At 41.9% G+C, this 15462-nt stretch overlaps 1 protein-coding gene across 1 annotated transcript in view; it reads right to left on the bottom strand.

Annotated features, from left to right (window-relative positions):
• Window positions 1–15462, bottom strand: part of cacng2a (calcium channel, voltage-dependent, gamma subunit 2a) — an 87940-nt gene that overhangs the window by 1930 nt on the left and 70548 nt on the right. The window contains exon 3 of the mRNA XM_049561184.1: window positions 1895–2035. Within this exon, the coding sequence (XP_049417141.1) occupies window positions 1895–2035 (141 nt within the window). The remainder of the gene's footprint in view (window positions 1–1894; window positions 2036–15462) is intronic.

Genomic DNA, 15462 nt, shown 5'->3' with positions numbered 1-15462 from the left:
ATGTGATGCACTTAGGCCCAAAAAGACTTTTCCCATTGACTTACAATGTGAAAAAGTTGTCTGTAAATCAATGGATACATTTTTTGGACTGTTACAACCCCTGCACAATGAGTTGTTTCACCATCATGATTTGATCCATTCAGTATGATAACATTTGGAAAGTCTAGAAGAGTCGCATGATTAAATCATTTTATTCTCATTCAAATTAGCAGAGTGTTAAACCAGAAGTAGCCAGTCTCTAGACTCTAGTGTGCAGCAGTTGAACATTTTTGGCTTCATTCACCATTGTATCCAGTTCTCTTTATACATCCATGGGGAAACCAGCTAGCCTGGCTCTGTCGAAACACAACAAAATATGCCTACCAACACCTCCAAACTTCTTTACTGTTTGGATTAAACAAACAGTAAATGACGTTTTAACTGGTGAGTTTTAAGCCCAGTTCAGACCAATGATTCACGACGAGATGAAACCATTTTAGAACGTTGGAGAGAACAGTTGCAGTGGTGTGAACTGGCTGTGTCACCTGCAACTCCACTGGTCAAATCGTAGGCGGCTGGTTTTAGAACATGTGGCATGTCGCCTGTTTCTATAGCCAATCAGCTTGTAGTGAAGTCGGCTGGTCAAGTCAAAATGGCGGCAGGCGGCATATTCGCAGTTCCCCGCTAAGCCCTCTGTTTCTGTCCTCACGTGTGCCAGTGTTGGGCAGTGCGTTGCTGCTGTTGCTCGCTGTATGACCCATGCCCCCCTCACACACACATACACACATTCTCATTGACCAACTACTTGGCACTGTTTACTTTTATTATTGTGGTGTATTGATTATGAATACAGTCCATCTGATGCTCATTTTCTTTATGTCTTCCACCATTTCATCACTACCTAAAATCCAACTGTAGCCAGTATCTGACTATCACTGTCCTCATTCATATTTTAAGAAGCTAGAAATTAGATTCAGCCACAGAATAAGCCTGAAAAGCTAAAAACAGAACAAAGGTAGGCCTACAGAGAGCTGTTGCATAGAGATGATACACCATCTAGTTGCATTGGTGTGAACCGGCAGGTTTTTAGAGTGTTGCACAACAGTGCTACATTGCAAGTAGTTGCATGTTTCAACTTGTTACCTTTGGGCTTAGCCAGGCTAGCTGTTTCCTCTGCTTCCAGTCTTTGTGCTAAGCTAAGCTAACTAGCTGCAGGCTGTAACGTAAGCTGACTTAGCTGCTCAATATATAGTGGTGCTGATATTGTAAGCTAATGTTACTCTTTGTGAACCAGTAAAGAGTTTTACTGTAAAGCCACTACAGGAAGGTGTCATGGAGTTTTGCAGAGGTGAAGGAAGTACTCAGATCTTTTTCTTGAAGGTCCAGTGTGTAGGATTTAGTGGCATCTACATCTTTAAGTAAAAAAATGACCCAATTCAGAATGGTATATTAAATTACTAGGTTATAATTATTGATTCATTAATATGTTCATCACTTTAATGTTGAAGGTGGTAAGATGGAGTTCATTTAAACTACTTCATATACTACTGGGTAGTTTCTATATAATCTATAATAATACATCATAATGTATTAGTTGATTTATATTTTGTATTAACCTATCTGAATCTGCAAATAAACTAAAGCTGGCAGATAAATGTAGTGGAGTAAAAACGACAATATTTCCCTTTGACGTGGTGGAGAAGAAGTATAAAGTAGCATAAAATGAAAATACTCAAGCCAAGTATAAATACCTCTTAAGTGCAGTACCTGAGTAAATGTACTTACAACATTCCACCACTAGAGGTAAGTGACTGTGGTCAGTTCAATAAAAAGTGGTCTTATTTAAAGACATATTTGTAGAAAGAGGTGCTTGCACGCTGAACCCTCCTGTCTTGTGTTGTTGGCACTTACTCACCTGCAGACACAAAGAAGATCCCTGCGCTGAGGATGATGTTGTGGCGTGACTTGTAGAACTCACTGGCAGCTATACACAGGCCTCCCATGAAGAGCAGGATGACACTGAGGATGGGGAAGATGCTGGAGGCTCGCACCGCACCTGGATATCAGCGGAGGATAGGGGGAGAAAAAAAGAAGGGGAAGGAGAGAGAGTAGGGAGAATGGGATGTGATTTTGGTGTTGAGGAGAACAGCCAACGGGGGGGAACAAAGAAAGAGAGGAAATGGCAGCGGCGAATATGAGGATGAAAGAAGTGATGAGTGTAAAGAAACAAAGAGAGAAAAAGCACATTAGAATCCATTTCAGCATCTGCTCCTTGTGTGTGAGCACATCCTAATCAACACCCCATCAGGCCTGTGAAAGACTCCATCAACACTGTCTAGTGAGTGTGTATCCCCACAGTGAGCCTGTTACCCAACCTTATGTAATCACACCGCTTGACTCTCCCTCTCTTCCTCCCTCTCCCTCTGCACACTTCTCCGCAGACCACAGCGCTAACTGGCTGCTTTATGTAGCATCATGTGAATGGCAGTCAACTGAAGTGCTACGGGGCTCTGGCATGTATATCAGCCGGGCCGCAGTGCAGAGGGATGCAGCCTGCGTCCTTGAAGCAAAACAGTGTCCTTGCAGCTAATTATCTAGAAGCAAAAACTGGAAGAGGGATATGATATTCCTTTTGAGGTCAAGCCAGGGTCAGAAAAGAGCTGCGCCCTCAGGTGTCAAGTAAAATTAGAGTCATACTGGAGTTTGAGCCGCAGACGGTTGTTGTTTCAGTCAAACAATGAGGAAGTCTCCCAAACCTGTCCATCTTTTTCAATCACCTGCAGCCATCCTTTCATATCCTCCCTCCCTTCATCCATCCCCCCTCTCTCTCTCTCCTGTTTAACATGCACACTTAAACTTTCATCAGGCTGGTTAAATTTTCACCACTTCACCTCATCTCCCCACGTGGTTGCCGCCTCAGCACTTTCCCAGCTTCTCATCAAAGTGCTGACGCCGGGCTGGGTGGCTCTGTGCTGAACTCGGCCGCCTGCACCTCCACAGGGACCCTGTGGTGCTCCTGGCGGCCCATCTGCCTGCCTACCTGCTGCCATTCATCGCTCCCCTCCCCCCTACACCCTTCTCTCTAAAAGGGATTCACTTATCCTCTAACGCCCCCCTCAACACCCTGGGGCTTTGCGGTGCTCGGCCTGGATCAGTGGGGAAGCCACCCTTAGCCCGCAGGCTGATAGGCAGCAGTCAACAGCTGCAGTGGAGGAGAGCGCCAAGCGGTGGCTATGGCTGGCTGGACCATCGCTCACCCTCCGCTGGGTTCTCAACAGTAACCACAGCGAGTACAGTGCCTGATGTGGCTCTGTGTGCTGCTGTGCTGCATCATCCAGACAAACAGATGTTATTTACACAATTATTTCACAAAAAAATATTTTTGGTTTGGTCATGCTTCGAGGAGCACTAGCTTCATGCTTTAAAGGTGCCAGTAAATGTGTATATAAAAGCCAATGCCAGATTCACTCTCATCTGACGTTTAATTTTTTTGTTTGGCACCCTAGGATGCCTGCTGCTTATGGTCTGGCATGTGGTCGCTACCTTTTCATAAAGCCCTAACCTCACCTGAACATGAAGTGGAGACATAGTTTTGGTCAAGAAGTCAGAAAACCACCGGTTAGTATCATCTGCCTCTGTCTTTATGTTATTTTCTGTCTAAAAAATCCCCTTTAGATGTGTTTAAAGACATTTAAAACACTCTCCTACTTGACTGTAAAGTCCACTCTCAAGTTTCCACATCATACTGGACCACAGCTAGCTTCTAATGTGACTTCTTGATCATTTGTTACTCAGTGAAAATTTTACCGTCCCTTGATCTAAATGTTGTTTCAAAGGGATCTATAGCATTAAGGCAGCAGGGTTAGAAAAACAGACATACATGAAGACCACAGAGATCCTCCTGGAGGAAGCACTGTATGGTCATACATATGAAACATGCACCCACAGTTGGCCTAGTAACGTAGATATTTCAACAACAATCGACCAGATTGCCATGAAATTTGAGATTGTTGTTTGTGTTCCCCTCGAGGCAGAACAGTAATGATTCTGATGACCCCTGTGACCTTTCTGCTTGTGCCACCATCAGGCCAAAACCTTTCACTTGTGCATAAGAAATACCAAAATCTAATGGGGAGATAAACACAAAATTTACTGAAAGAATTTATGATTACCAGAGGATTTGACAGAAAACATTACATTTTGTAACGGGCAGGTCACCATGACATTTGATGAACACCTTAACGGACCCAGACAGATACATTTATTTGACTATAATCACCTCTCTGGCCAACAACTGTTAAATTCTTACCCCAAACACTGGTAAGGGTCGGTAGAATGATCATTCTGTCCAATACCTCTGTTATATTTCAATTATAGATCTATAAAATAACCTTTTTTATCTTCACTTTTTTGTATTTTTGTGTATAAAATCGTGATAAAAAGCAGCAGCCTGAAGCTATCTGTTTTGTAACAATAGGATGGAGAATGTTTTGCACCACTAGTGAGCGCTTCTATGAATATGTTTTTGACCTGACACCTTCCTGTCTCTGCTTCCTGTCCCGCCTGTGTTCATCATGTCATCATTCAACACCGTGATGATCACTTTCTTTAACCTTGACTGAAACAACCCGGCGACTGAGCTGCAATCTGTGTGATGAAAAAGACTTTAATGCCGATATTCACCATCCTCCATCTTTCTGTCTCTGTCTGCTGCACACAGTCATCTCGCCGTCTTTGTCACCCAGCAAATCTCATCTTTTCTTTCTCTTGCCATCGCTCTCTCTCTCACTTAATTCACACTCAGTCAAAGCACAAGACAATTTGAAAGATAAAGTGTCGTCTCGCCCTCTACCCCCCCGTCTTTCTCCATTTCTCCCCCCTCTCCCACTTGTCTCCTTGCGCGACCAGAGGGATTGTGGGGTTTAGGGTTACCAGTGAGGTAAATTGATTAAATATTAAGTTGTCCTGAGAGTTGACCCTGCTCCTGTGTCCCGCTCTAAATGCATCACTCTTCCTAAATTCCCCCCCGTCTGTGCCTCCATCCCTCTATCCCGTTAACCCTGGAGATACTGACACGGCCGTTCACAGCACATTACCTGGGAGAGGGCACAAGGGCTCTCTTTCATCCATCAGCTTCATTTGCAGAGACATAAGAGGGATAGAGGGCCAGACCAAATTTATTGATTGTTGACAGAGGGGCTGTTTAATAGTGCCGGATCTCAAGGTGACACCAAAGTTTAAGGAGCTTTAGAGAGGCTCTGCTGCAGGCAAATGTAGACAGAAAAGGATTTAAACTGTTCAGCTTTAATGCATGATTCTGCCTTTTTATTTCACCAAGCAGCTGATATTCATGGACACTGTTTTACTCACTAACTCTAATCTCACTGTGGCATTAATTCAGACATAAAAATATCATTGGCAACATGTTTAATTTTGTCCATTATGGTCCAAACTAACAGCTGTATGTCTTAGTTCCTAAAGCTGTTGCTAAGCCTTAATAATGTTACACAGCCTCACACAGTAGGAAATGCTGGCATTGTGCATTTCTGCAAACCACAAATATGTTACATTTGTTTGTTTCATGCACATTTTAACAGTTTTAAAATTACATAATATATAAGCTGAGCTTGTCACTGGGAGGTGGAGGTGCTGATGGATGGAGTGACACCTAGGTGAGACAGCCGACGAACTGCAGACCACTGTTCGAGACCATCAAACAACACCACTGGTTGTTTTTAAAGCCACACATCGCTGTGTTTCCTGTGGCTTTTGAGCCCCCAAACATGGGTGTTTCTGTAGCCACCCATTGCTTTTCTTCCAGCAGAGGTAGTGTCACAAAAAGTTGTTGTTTCTACTAAGACATCACTGTGTTTCTTGCCAGGATTGTGCCACTAAGACTGGGGAATTTTAAGCCAAAAACATGATCTTTTCCTAACCATAACCACGTGGCTTTTGTGCACAGCACTGCTGAAACATAAAGGAACCTAACATTTTAATAGGTCCGCTATAACAAAGTACAAATGTAATGTGTTCATGGTTTGCAGAGAACATTTTGTGGCAAGTGGGTTGACAGTAGCCTACTTTGTTTAAATATTTGTGGCTCTGATCAACACTGTTGCGCTTCCGCCTAAAGCAAGGTTTATACTTCTGTGCACCTATGACGCAGAGGGCTTTGTGGAGGCTTTGCGTCCCTCTGTAACCGACGCAGAGACGCGACGTGCACCTCCAAAAAATTGTAACCACGCGCCGAGGCAACGCAGACCGCAAGAGCTATGTTGAAAAATACTGGAACGTTCCTTCTTGCTGTCAAACTCGCAAAAAAACTAAAATAGTCTATCCTGCATAAACGTATTATTTTTAATGCATGTTTATTCATTTTTTGTGAATTAATTGTGTATACAGAGGTCTAATGCCTTGTACTAAATGGAGGTGCTGAGTCGTCCTGCCCTATAGGGTTAAAGCGACATGACTTTCAGTGAAGTGTCCCATTAAAGTCTGAAAGCTGTTTTAGAAACTTTTCCTCCCAGTAAGAATACACGTCTGTGGAGACACTGAACAATTTTCACTAAAAGGTGGGAAAAAAAGCAGAAAATGCTGACTGCTGCCACATTTAGCATAATAATGTGAATTATCATAAAAGTATCTGCTCATATTATTTGAACCCTTCTTCAAACCACATTAAATCCAGAGATATAAGAACCGTGTTTGGCAGCTGGTCTCTACAGAACGAGTGCCTCAGGTTCGGAGAGCTTCTGAGAAAATCTTGAAAGCAGTGATGGGGCTTGTGATGTTGGTACTTTCCAGGGCGAGAGGATCCGACTCATTTGCACGGCCTCAAGGGTCGGCTGGCCCTGCGGTGCTTCTCTGCTCCTATGCATTCTCTGCATTAACATCTATGTTTTAGCAGCACGCTGAGAAGTGCAGTGACCTTCACAGTGACCTCCCAGCATGCACAGTGCCTTCCCTAGGATCGGGTTTGTTCTATCTCAGAAGAAAACGCAGCAGATTTTTCCTGTCAGGGTGCACTCTGCATAATACCGAGGGTGTCTCATAGTGTACGTGTGAAGCTCAGATGGCTGTGAGTCCGAGCTGCTTGTTGCCGGGCCAACTATGGGAATTGTTGGAGGAAGACGGGACAATAACTATGCCCCCGAGGCAGTGAGGCTGCTTCTATCTGAGAGGCCACCTATTTAAAATCAAATCCTTTCTCAACACATTCTGGAGGTTTCACATCTTCACTTTCCATCTTTTAAGGATCGGCTGTCAGAGTTTTGGATCCTGCCTGGAGGGATGTTTAAGCACAGCAGCACCCTGGGGGGAGGCAGGCAGAGAGACTGACAGGCTGACAGATAGACAGGGACGAGTCTCTGCTGTGGATGGGTTAGTGCAGAAACAGGTCCATGATACTCTGTGTTTAACAGTCCTGCACAGGGTGAGACAAATATATTGATTTGCTAATATATCGAGCGGATGCTGACCTTTTGTTAAACATATTGGCTGATAGTGTCGGCCACCTCTGACATATTGAAGGGTTTTTACTGATCAGACAAAAACCTGCAATGAACTGTGATGTTGTTGTTAATTTTTCTTTTTACAGCAGCTCATGATGACTTGTATGCTGAAATAAACGATAATGGCAATTAAAGGTTCAGTCTGTATGATTTAGGTGGAATTGGGCAGATATGGAATAAAGTATAGTGAGTATGTTTTCTTTTGTCTTTTGTGTATAATCACCTGAAAATAAGAAATGTTGTGTTTCTTTACCTTAGAATAAGCCATTTATATCTACATAGGGAGCAGGTCCTTGTCTACACTGATTGCATGTTGCTCTGCCATATTTCTACTATAGCCCAGAATGTATAAAGCTAACACTGGCTTTGGATAGAGCCATGAAGGTTTTAGCATTTTTGTGTCGGCCACCATAAAAGCCCCTACACAATGAGTACATTGGAAAAACACTAATTTTTTAATGTCAAACTGTTTTATTTTATGTTTTTACTGGTTAAATCAGCGGGTTTGTTTTGGATTGGAAAAAAAAACTCCTGACATCTGGATCTTAAGTTATAGAAAAAAGGTGGGCACACATTGACAGGTGCTGGTCTACTGGCCCGTCTCTGACATGTGAAACAGTGTTGGAGATACACTGATTTGTAACATGAAACTGCTTTTTACCGGTTTTAATTACTAGGTCCATTTGTTTTGGAGAGGCCTCTTTAGATAATTTGGCACATAGTGAAACCGTCCTGAATGTCTGTATCAGACAAAAAATGTGAGCACACATCAGTAGGTGCTGGGCTAGCGCCCTGCCTCTGACATGCCAAACAGCATAAGTGCAACACTGATTTGTAACATATTCAGTGTTTTTCCTGGTTTAAATCACCATGTCCATTTGTTTTTTTTAAACACTGAGGGAATTCTAATTGGGAAAAGTTTCAGCTGGGTGCAATCTGCAATCCTCACTGCTAGATACCCCTGAATTTTACACACTTTTCCCTTAAATAAATACTAACAATTCTCATTATTTTGTTTGATCGTTATAAGTATGTATATAAAGTATATAACAATATCTGTCACCCAGTGATGGAAAAAGTATTCAGATCATTTACTGTAGATCTTAAAAAAGTATACAACCATGTAAAAATATTCCATAAAATAAGTCCTTAAGTAAAACATATTAGCAGCAAAATGTACTTTTTCAGTAGAAATTGGTCTCTGAGACTGATATATTATTATATATGGCATTATTAGATTGTTAATACTGAAGCATCAGTGTGTTCGCAGTATTTTACTGTTGTAGCAGCTCAAGGTGGAGCTAGTTTTATATCAATAACTGTGCCAGTGTCGGGCTAAAAGATTTAAAAAAGCCTCTCAAAACTTTATTGATGGTGCAACTTTAGTGATATTCATTAACTGTACATGAGATACAACTTGACAGCATATAGAGGAGGGCCGGTGATTGACGATGATCACAGCCAGGGTGACTTTATTTAGTATATTAGGGCTGCTGGGATGGCTACAGTCCTGGAAAGGAGCCGTGGTGCTGTGGTTAAAACGCTGTCAATCTCCGGCTGCTGGAAAACAACGACCCCGTCCAAATGAAAGCTTTGACCTCGGTGCTAATAGCTAATGACAGCGGCGACCTCCGCAGCTTCTTGTGTTTCTGAAGCCCTCGCCTCAGCCCACATGAAAGGATGTCTCCAGGGAGCCCTGTGATTAGCACTGAGGTCGCCGTTTTGATTTGGGTCGAGGTCATGATCACAAAGAGCGGCGCATCTTCTGTTTCTCCCCCCCACGACACCCACATTCACGTGATGCCCAGTTAAGGAGTGTTTCTGGGGATGAACACCAAATCATGGCTCCTTACACATTTCACTGTGTTTTAACACGGTTTCTGGTGGTTAAGTTTCTATGTGGAGCTATTGTCAATTATTGGGCATTCGCTAAACCCCTTTCCAGAGCTGTGATTGTCTGATCGTAGCTTGGAAACTGTAACTGGACACAGCAAGGTCTGTTGTGCATTTCTCTACTGAAACAGAGTCTGGGGCTCTATTGAGAGTGCTACGTGGTCTCTCAAGAGTTTGGAGGGTGTTGGCTTTTATTTAACTTTTCCAAAACCCTAAATACAATAAAAGTGTATGTAGTAGTGATCTGGCATTACTTTAAAAGTGAAGAGGGCTGTTTTTAGCTAACTAATTACCTTATTTTGTAAGTTACAGGTTTTGTAGAGTTCAGAGTAACATTACCAGCTTTGTATCCTGCTCTTTTAGTCACATTGTGCCTCCCTCCAGCCATATGCTCCTTCAATACCATCCCCTACCTGTCCACCAGATGCCTGCTGACTTTTTCCACCTGTTCCAGCCACCTGACCTTCCCTGCCCACCTGCTCACCTGTTCCTACTGTCCTCATCAGCTATGCAGATATTTAGACAGCCTCGGATCTTCAAAGCTGCTTAGGGTGCTCTGTACTGCTCTGTTTGGTTCGGTTCAATCAAACTCAAGTTCGTTTGTCCCCTAAGTGAGGTTTGTTTGGGCAGGGGTGAACACAGCAATCCCACTCAGGAGTGCACCAAAACAGCCGGAACAAGACCTTCTTGAGGAGGTGGTCTCGGTCCGGTTACATACGAACTCCGGTGTCGTGAGAACATGTTCTGATCTTGATCCGAACCGACTGCAGTTACGTTACACATTGTTTGGGTTAAACAAACATGAGCATTACAGTCCTGGAGAATTATTAATGTGCGCCTCCTCTTGTACTGCCTTAATATGTGCATTTGGTGTATCCAATGCGTCAAAACATTGCTTTCTAGTTGGAGCCATGCCTCATTTTCAAACTGTATGGTCTGCCTAAAATGAAAAACAAAAGCAATATAGTACATGATGACCAGCGCTGAAATCAACCTGTGTAGTTGTCCCTCCATTGTGACAGCCTCTTTATTTCCACGTCTTCTTTTCTGACTGCAGAACATTAGCCCAAGTCTTTTAACATTTCGCCATGTGTGCAGCCACCGCATGCTTTTTTAAAACCCTGTTCAGGATTTTTGTTTGTAAATGTTAAAAAGTCACCCAGAGAGAGTTTTCAACCATTTCACAGAAATTTAACGTTAGCATTAGCTAAAGCTACCCAGCGACATCTGATGGAAATCTGGAACCAACAGCTGGTATAATTGGCTTTCGTCACCTACAGATGTGAAGTCTGCTTTCGTTTACATTTTTTCTATAATTACTGTGAATTTTGAGGATATATCTGCCACTGCTCCCATTAGTCTGCAGAAATGGAGGAAGTATACAGACTCTTTACTTAATTTAAAGTACAAACACACCGTGGAAATACTCTATTACAAGTAAAAGTATAAATAAAAAGTACAAGGAAAATGTATTCAAAGTAAAAGTGTTTAGCCAGTACAGGGAATATATAGAGAATATATATTTTATATATAAAAATTATACTATTATAGATAATATCATTAGGTTATTATTACTCACGAGGAGGATTTTACATCTTAATTGTAGCTGGTGGAGGTGGAACTAATTCTAACCTATTGATGATTATTTTCCATTGTGGATTAATCTGCAGATTATTTTGTCCTTTAATTGACTGATTTTTTTGGTTTGTAAAAGGTATAGTGAGAAGTGTTGTTACAAGAGCCGAAAGTGCCACCTTCATAATGCTTGTTTTGTCCAACCAATTACCCAAACCTCAACATTATTACTAATACATTACAATTATTACAATTATTAAAGGGAAAAACAGCAAAACTTCACATTTATGAAGCTGGAACCATGAAATGTTTAACAATTATCAAAATAGTTGCCAATTCAGTTTCTGTCAATCAAATAATCTTATAGTTAATGGTTTCGGATGTATTTGTACATGCTTTGTTTGCAGAAATCTTAATTTGTGAGGTACTTTACCAATATTTGCATCTTGACTGAAGCCTCAGTGAGGCACATTTATGGTATAAATACCAGGAAGTTGGACTGTAGCTTAATTCAAATGAGGCTGAATCTTCAAAGGCAAAGAAAAACCAAAATTACAGCTTTTCCTCACACTCTAACTGATTTATATTTCTACTGTTTGCCTCGTGATGATTGGCACTTTTCTATTTACCACCACCATCACTGGTTGTTCCTGTCAGTAAACCGAAATGAGAATTGGCACACAAGTTTACTTTCCCCCAGATGGAGGAAATCTCATCTACTTTGATTTTATTGAGCAAGAACACTGAAAATTGTCACTATTTGGTTTCTCTGATCCTTCATACACACATTTCAGAAGAGGCGAGGAGATACCCAGATTTTGGAGAGTGGAGGAGGATGGGAGAGTGAAAGTCAAACTCTAAATACTCCATTAAAGTTATGGCTCAAATAAACTTCAAAAGCTGTGTATTCTGCCTACAATTCTGGGGACAAAATCCCTTTAAGGTCCAGTGTGTAGGATTAAGTGGCGTCTATTGGCAGAAATGGCGTATGATATTCACAGCCATGGTTTCATTGGTGTGTATTCACCTGAAAATAAGACCAAGCCTAACAGTTTTAATGCCTTAGAATGAGCTATTAAGGCTATATCTGCATACAGGGCGGGTCCTCTCCTATAGAATATGCTATGTTGTTTCTACAGTAGCCTAGAATGGACACACCAAACACTGGCTCTAGATGTGTCCATTTGCATTTTCGCATCGGCCACTGTAATTCTCCTACACGCTGGTCACACGGGAGAAGCTTCAGTTCTGCAACCTCACTGCTAGATGCCACTAAATCCTACATACTGGACCTTTAAAATGTCAACTTATGTGACTTCTAAAGCCAGCTGGCTGCACCAGAGATGATTTTACAGTGTCCCAATGAAGGGAAAAGTATTGTATGAGTAATTTAGGTTACTTTTCTGTTGATCAGTGTCAAAAAAGCCACATTAAACCCCCTTTACACTAATGAGGAACATCACAATACAATACAGTAATGATACAGTGAATCGCATAAAGGAATAATTCAACATTTTTGGAAATATGCTTATTTGCGACATACCTTCCTGCTTATATGCTCGTACCTTATTCTAAAGGTATAATATGCAAGACTTTCCTTGAAAAAAAAACCAAACAAACATTGAATAGACTCATACAAAAGTAATCCCCCTCAATCACGACTTGTGATCCATTAGCAGTGTGTGGCGGTGTATTTATTTGTATTTTCTTCTTATTATTTTGCTGTGTTTGGGACGTTTGCAGCAGCGCTCATCCAAGAGGAGGCTTTGAAAATTGCAAACACAGGGCCATAAAATGCAAATATAACGAAGAGAAACGCCAGTGCTCATTCCAAAACAAAAGTAAATCTGGGGTTGGCTTTCACTTTTGCTTGCGAACAGTGAAGGAGAGGATGGGGGTGAAAAGTGACATGGAGGTGGCCTGTTTCCTGTAAGCCAGTAAGCCTAGGTGCTAGCGGTTAGCTTAGTTAACTTGCTAAAGTATCGGCTTTTCATTACAACAACTGCAACATTGGAGGAAGGAGGTGCCAAGTTTGAATGAGGTGTGTAGAAACAGTGGCTGACAATTCCTGCATAGTCCTTTACATGAGAAGACTGATATTTTCATGTCTGTGGAGTAAATTTAAAGCTGCAGGCAGCAGCTGGTTAGCTTAGCTTAGCTTTGCATGAAGACTGAAAACAGCGGGAAAAGATAGCCTCACTTCCCCGCCTGAAAACACAACTTTTGATTTTCATATGGATTAAACAAACAATATAATGTTTTAATTAGTTTAATTAGTGATTCTAGAGGTGCTCATAGGTGGATTTTGTTACATTAAACTAAGCAAGGCCAGATGTTCCCCCTGTTTCCAGTCTTTATGCTAAGCTACGCTAGCAGGCTGCTGGTGGTAGCTTCATATTGAACAGAGAGTGAGAGTGCTATCTCATCTAACTCTCGACAAGAAAGTGAATAAGCGCATTTTCCAAACACTGAGTAAGCCTCTCCATGTCTGCACAGGCGCCTGGCCTGTTGGTGGCTGCACCGGGGCAGGAGGTGCTGTAGTAATGAGTGATGGAGGCCCGTTAGTCCCGCCCCGGCCCTGTCGTCCTGCCAGCCTGCGTGCCAACCTGCTCCCAGAGACACAGGGTGAGCGGATACTGTGTGTACTGTATTGATTGGCACGGCTGCAGCTCGGGCTGGTGTCCGAGCGTTGGCACTCTTCAGCGCTGGCTGACAAACAACTTAATGAGACTCAACACCCATGCAGGCCCCATGGCTGGGTTTCTGCAGCAGCTAGTCCTCCTCAATGCCACTGTGGCATCACTCATGATGAACCTGAGTAACAGATTGTAAATAATCCAAATATCCAGATTTGGGCACTAAAACCGAGACACGTGCTGTTTCACTGCTTTAATTTCCCAGAACACCACGAGACAAACACATCCTTTACTTAAGTAAAGGTAGAAATACTCTGTTATAAGTAAAGGTCCCAGATTCAAACCTTGAATAAAAGCACTTAAGTACCAAAAATAAAAATACGGTAGTAAAAATATGGTAATTGTAGTGTGTAGTAAAAAGTACAACATTTCCCACTGATATGTAGTGGAATAGTATGTATGTATGCCAAAATGTACTCAAGTGCAGTACTTGAGTTAATGTACCTATCATTCTTTCACTGTACACATACAACTTATTATGTGACTTCTAAATCAATTGGCTACACCTGTGATGATTTAGATGTGTTAAATTAAACGGGAAAGTGTTTTGTTTATTGTATTTTGTGATTAATTCAGATCACTTTGTAGAGAGCTATTTTCACTTTGACATTTAAGTTTTTTTTCTGTTAATCAGTGTCAAGAAAAGCACACAGTCCCATTTAATTCAGTGGTGTTGTAAAAAGTTACACATTCTCATCCTAAGTCTTCACATATAGCTGCTTTGTCAGTGGCCTTTCATGTCTACATATTATGCACTAGGTATCCTCCTGCGTCTGCTGTTGACGTTCCAGGATACTGCTTACAACGCCAGGATGTCAACAATAGGTTTAGAAAGAAACATCTTGGCTTGGCTCTACATTCATACAGGAAGCGAACACTGACCTACTGGGTGACAGTGCGGGGTTTGTTGGACCCAGCCACCTCCCTTCCCACCCATCTTACAGAGAATTCCAGCTCCTCATATTACTCTGTTACTAGCAGTGTTTCAACCTGACGTTGACAGCAGGGTATCATAACAATGCGACAGGTTATGTCCGGCCGCGTTACAAACTTTTGTCGCCTAGCGCAGTATCATACTGCCGTCAATGGTGACTTATGGCGTCAGGTGTCTGATGCTGAAATCACTAACAGAGCAGCAGTATTCCACGACTTCGGAATGAGAACAGGCTGGTCTGACATTGCATTCACTCTAACTGGGGAAGGAGGATCTAATTTTAATGAGCCAATCATTGCACACCAACATATCCGCCAGAATCTAACATCATTTTAAGTCCTTGAGAAGACATGTCAAGTTTGAACAGCCTGTATCAGCCTATGTCTATAGCACTCATCACTGTTGCAATCACTCTTCAATGGTTCTGGTGCACCGCTTGACAATGCTCGACGACAGCATTAGCCCTGCCTGTGGCACTGATTAGGTAATTGTCAGTCCCCCTCGGCACTCATTGGATTGTTGATTGTCAACTGAGAAAACACTGTTCTATGCCATTGTAACAGAGTTAATAAGTTGGTGATCCCACTTACCATTACAAGCTGTCTTTCTGTCATTATGGAAGGTGCACTGGTTTTAATCTATTATTAACCTGTGACATTATTATGTTATTTTCTGTCTTATTTTGTTTGTTGTGATGTAATAGTAACCACAGAGATTTCTTTTTTTGTGTGTATGTACTTAAATGCCACACTGCTGTCTGTGGACTCATGGCAGGTTGACTTTGGCTAAGCTCTGCCAAAAATACTTTACTTTTTATGGTTAAAAGTGTCTTTTATTTGCCATAAATGTGCCATAAAAGCTCACGAAAACACTA

The sequence above is a fragment of the Epinephelus fuscoguttatus genome, linkage group LG19 (assembly GCF_011397635.1).
Source record: "Epinephelus fuscoguttatus linkage group LG19, E.fuscoguttatus.final_Chr_v1".
NCBI classification, from domain to species: domain Eukaryota; kingdom Metazoa; phylum Chordata; class Actinopteri; order Perciformes; family Serranidae; genus Epinephelus; species Epinephelus fuscoguttatus.
The sequence above is the reverse complement of the archived record's forward strand: the minus strand, read 5'-3'. Positions and strand labels throughout refer to the sequence as shown.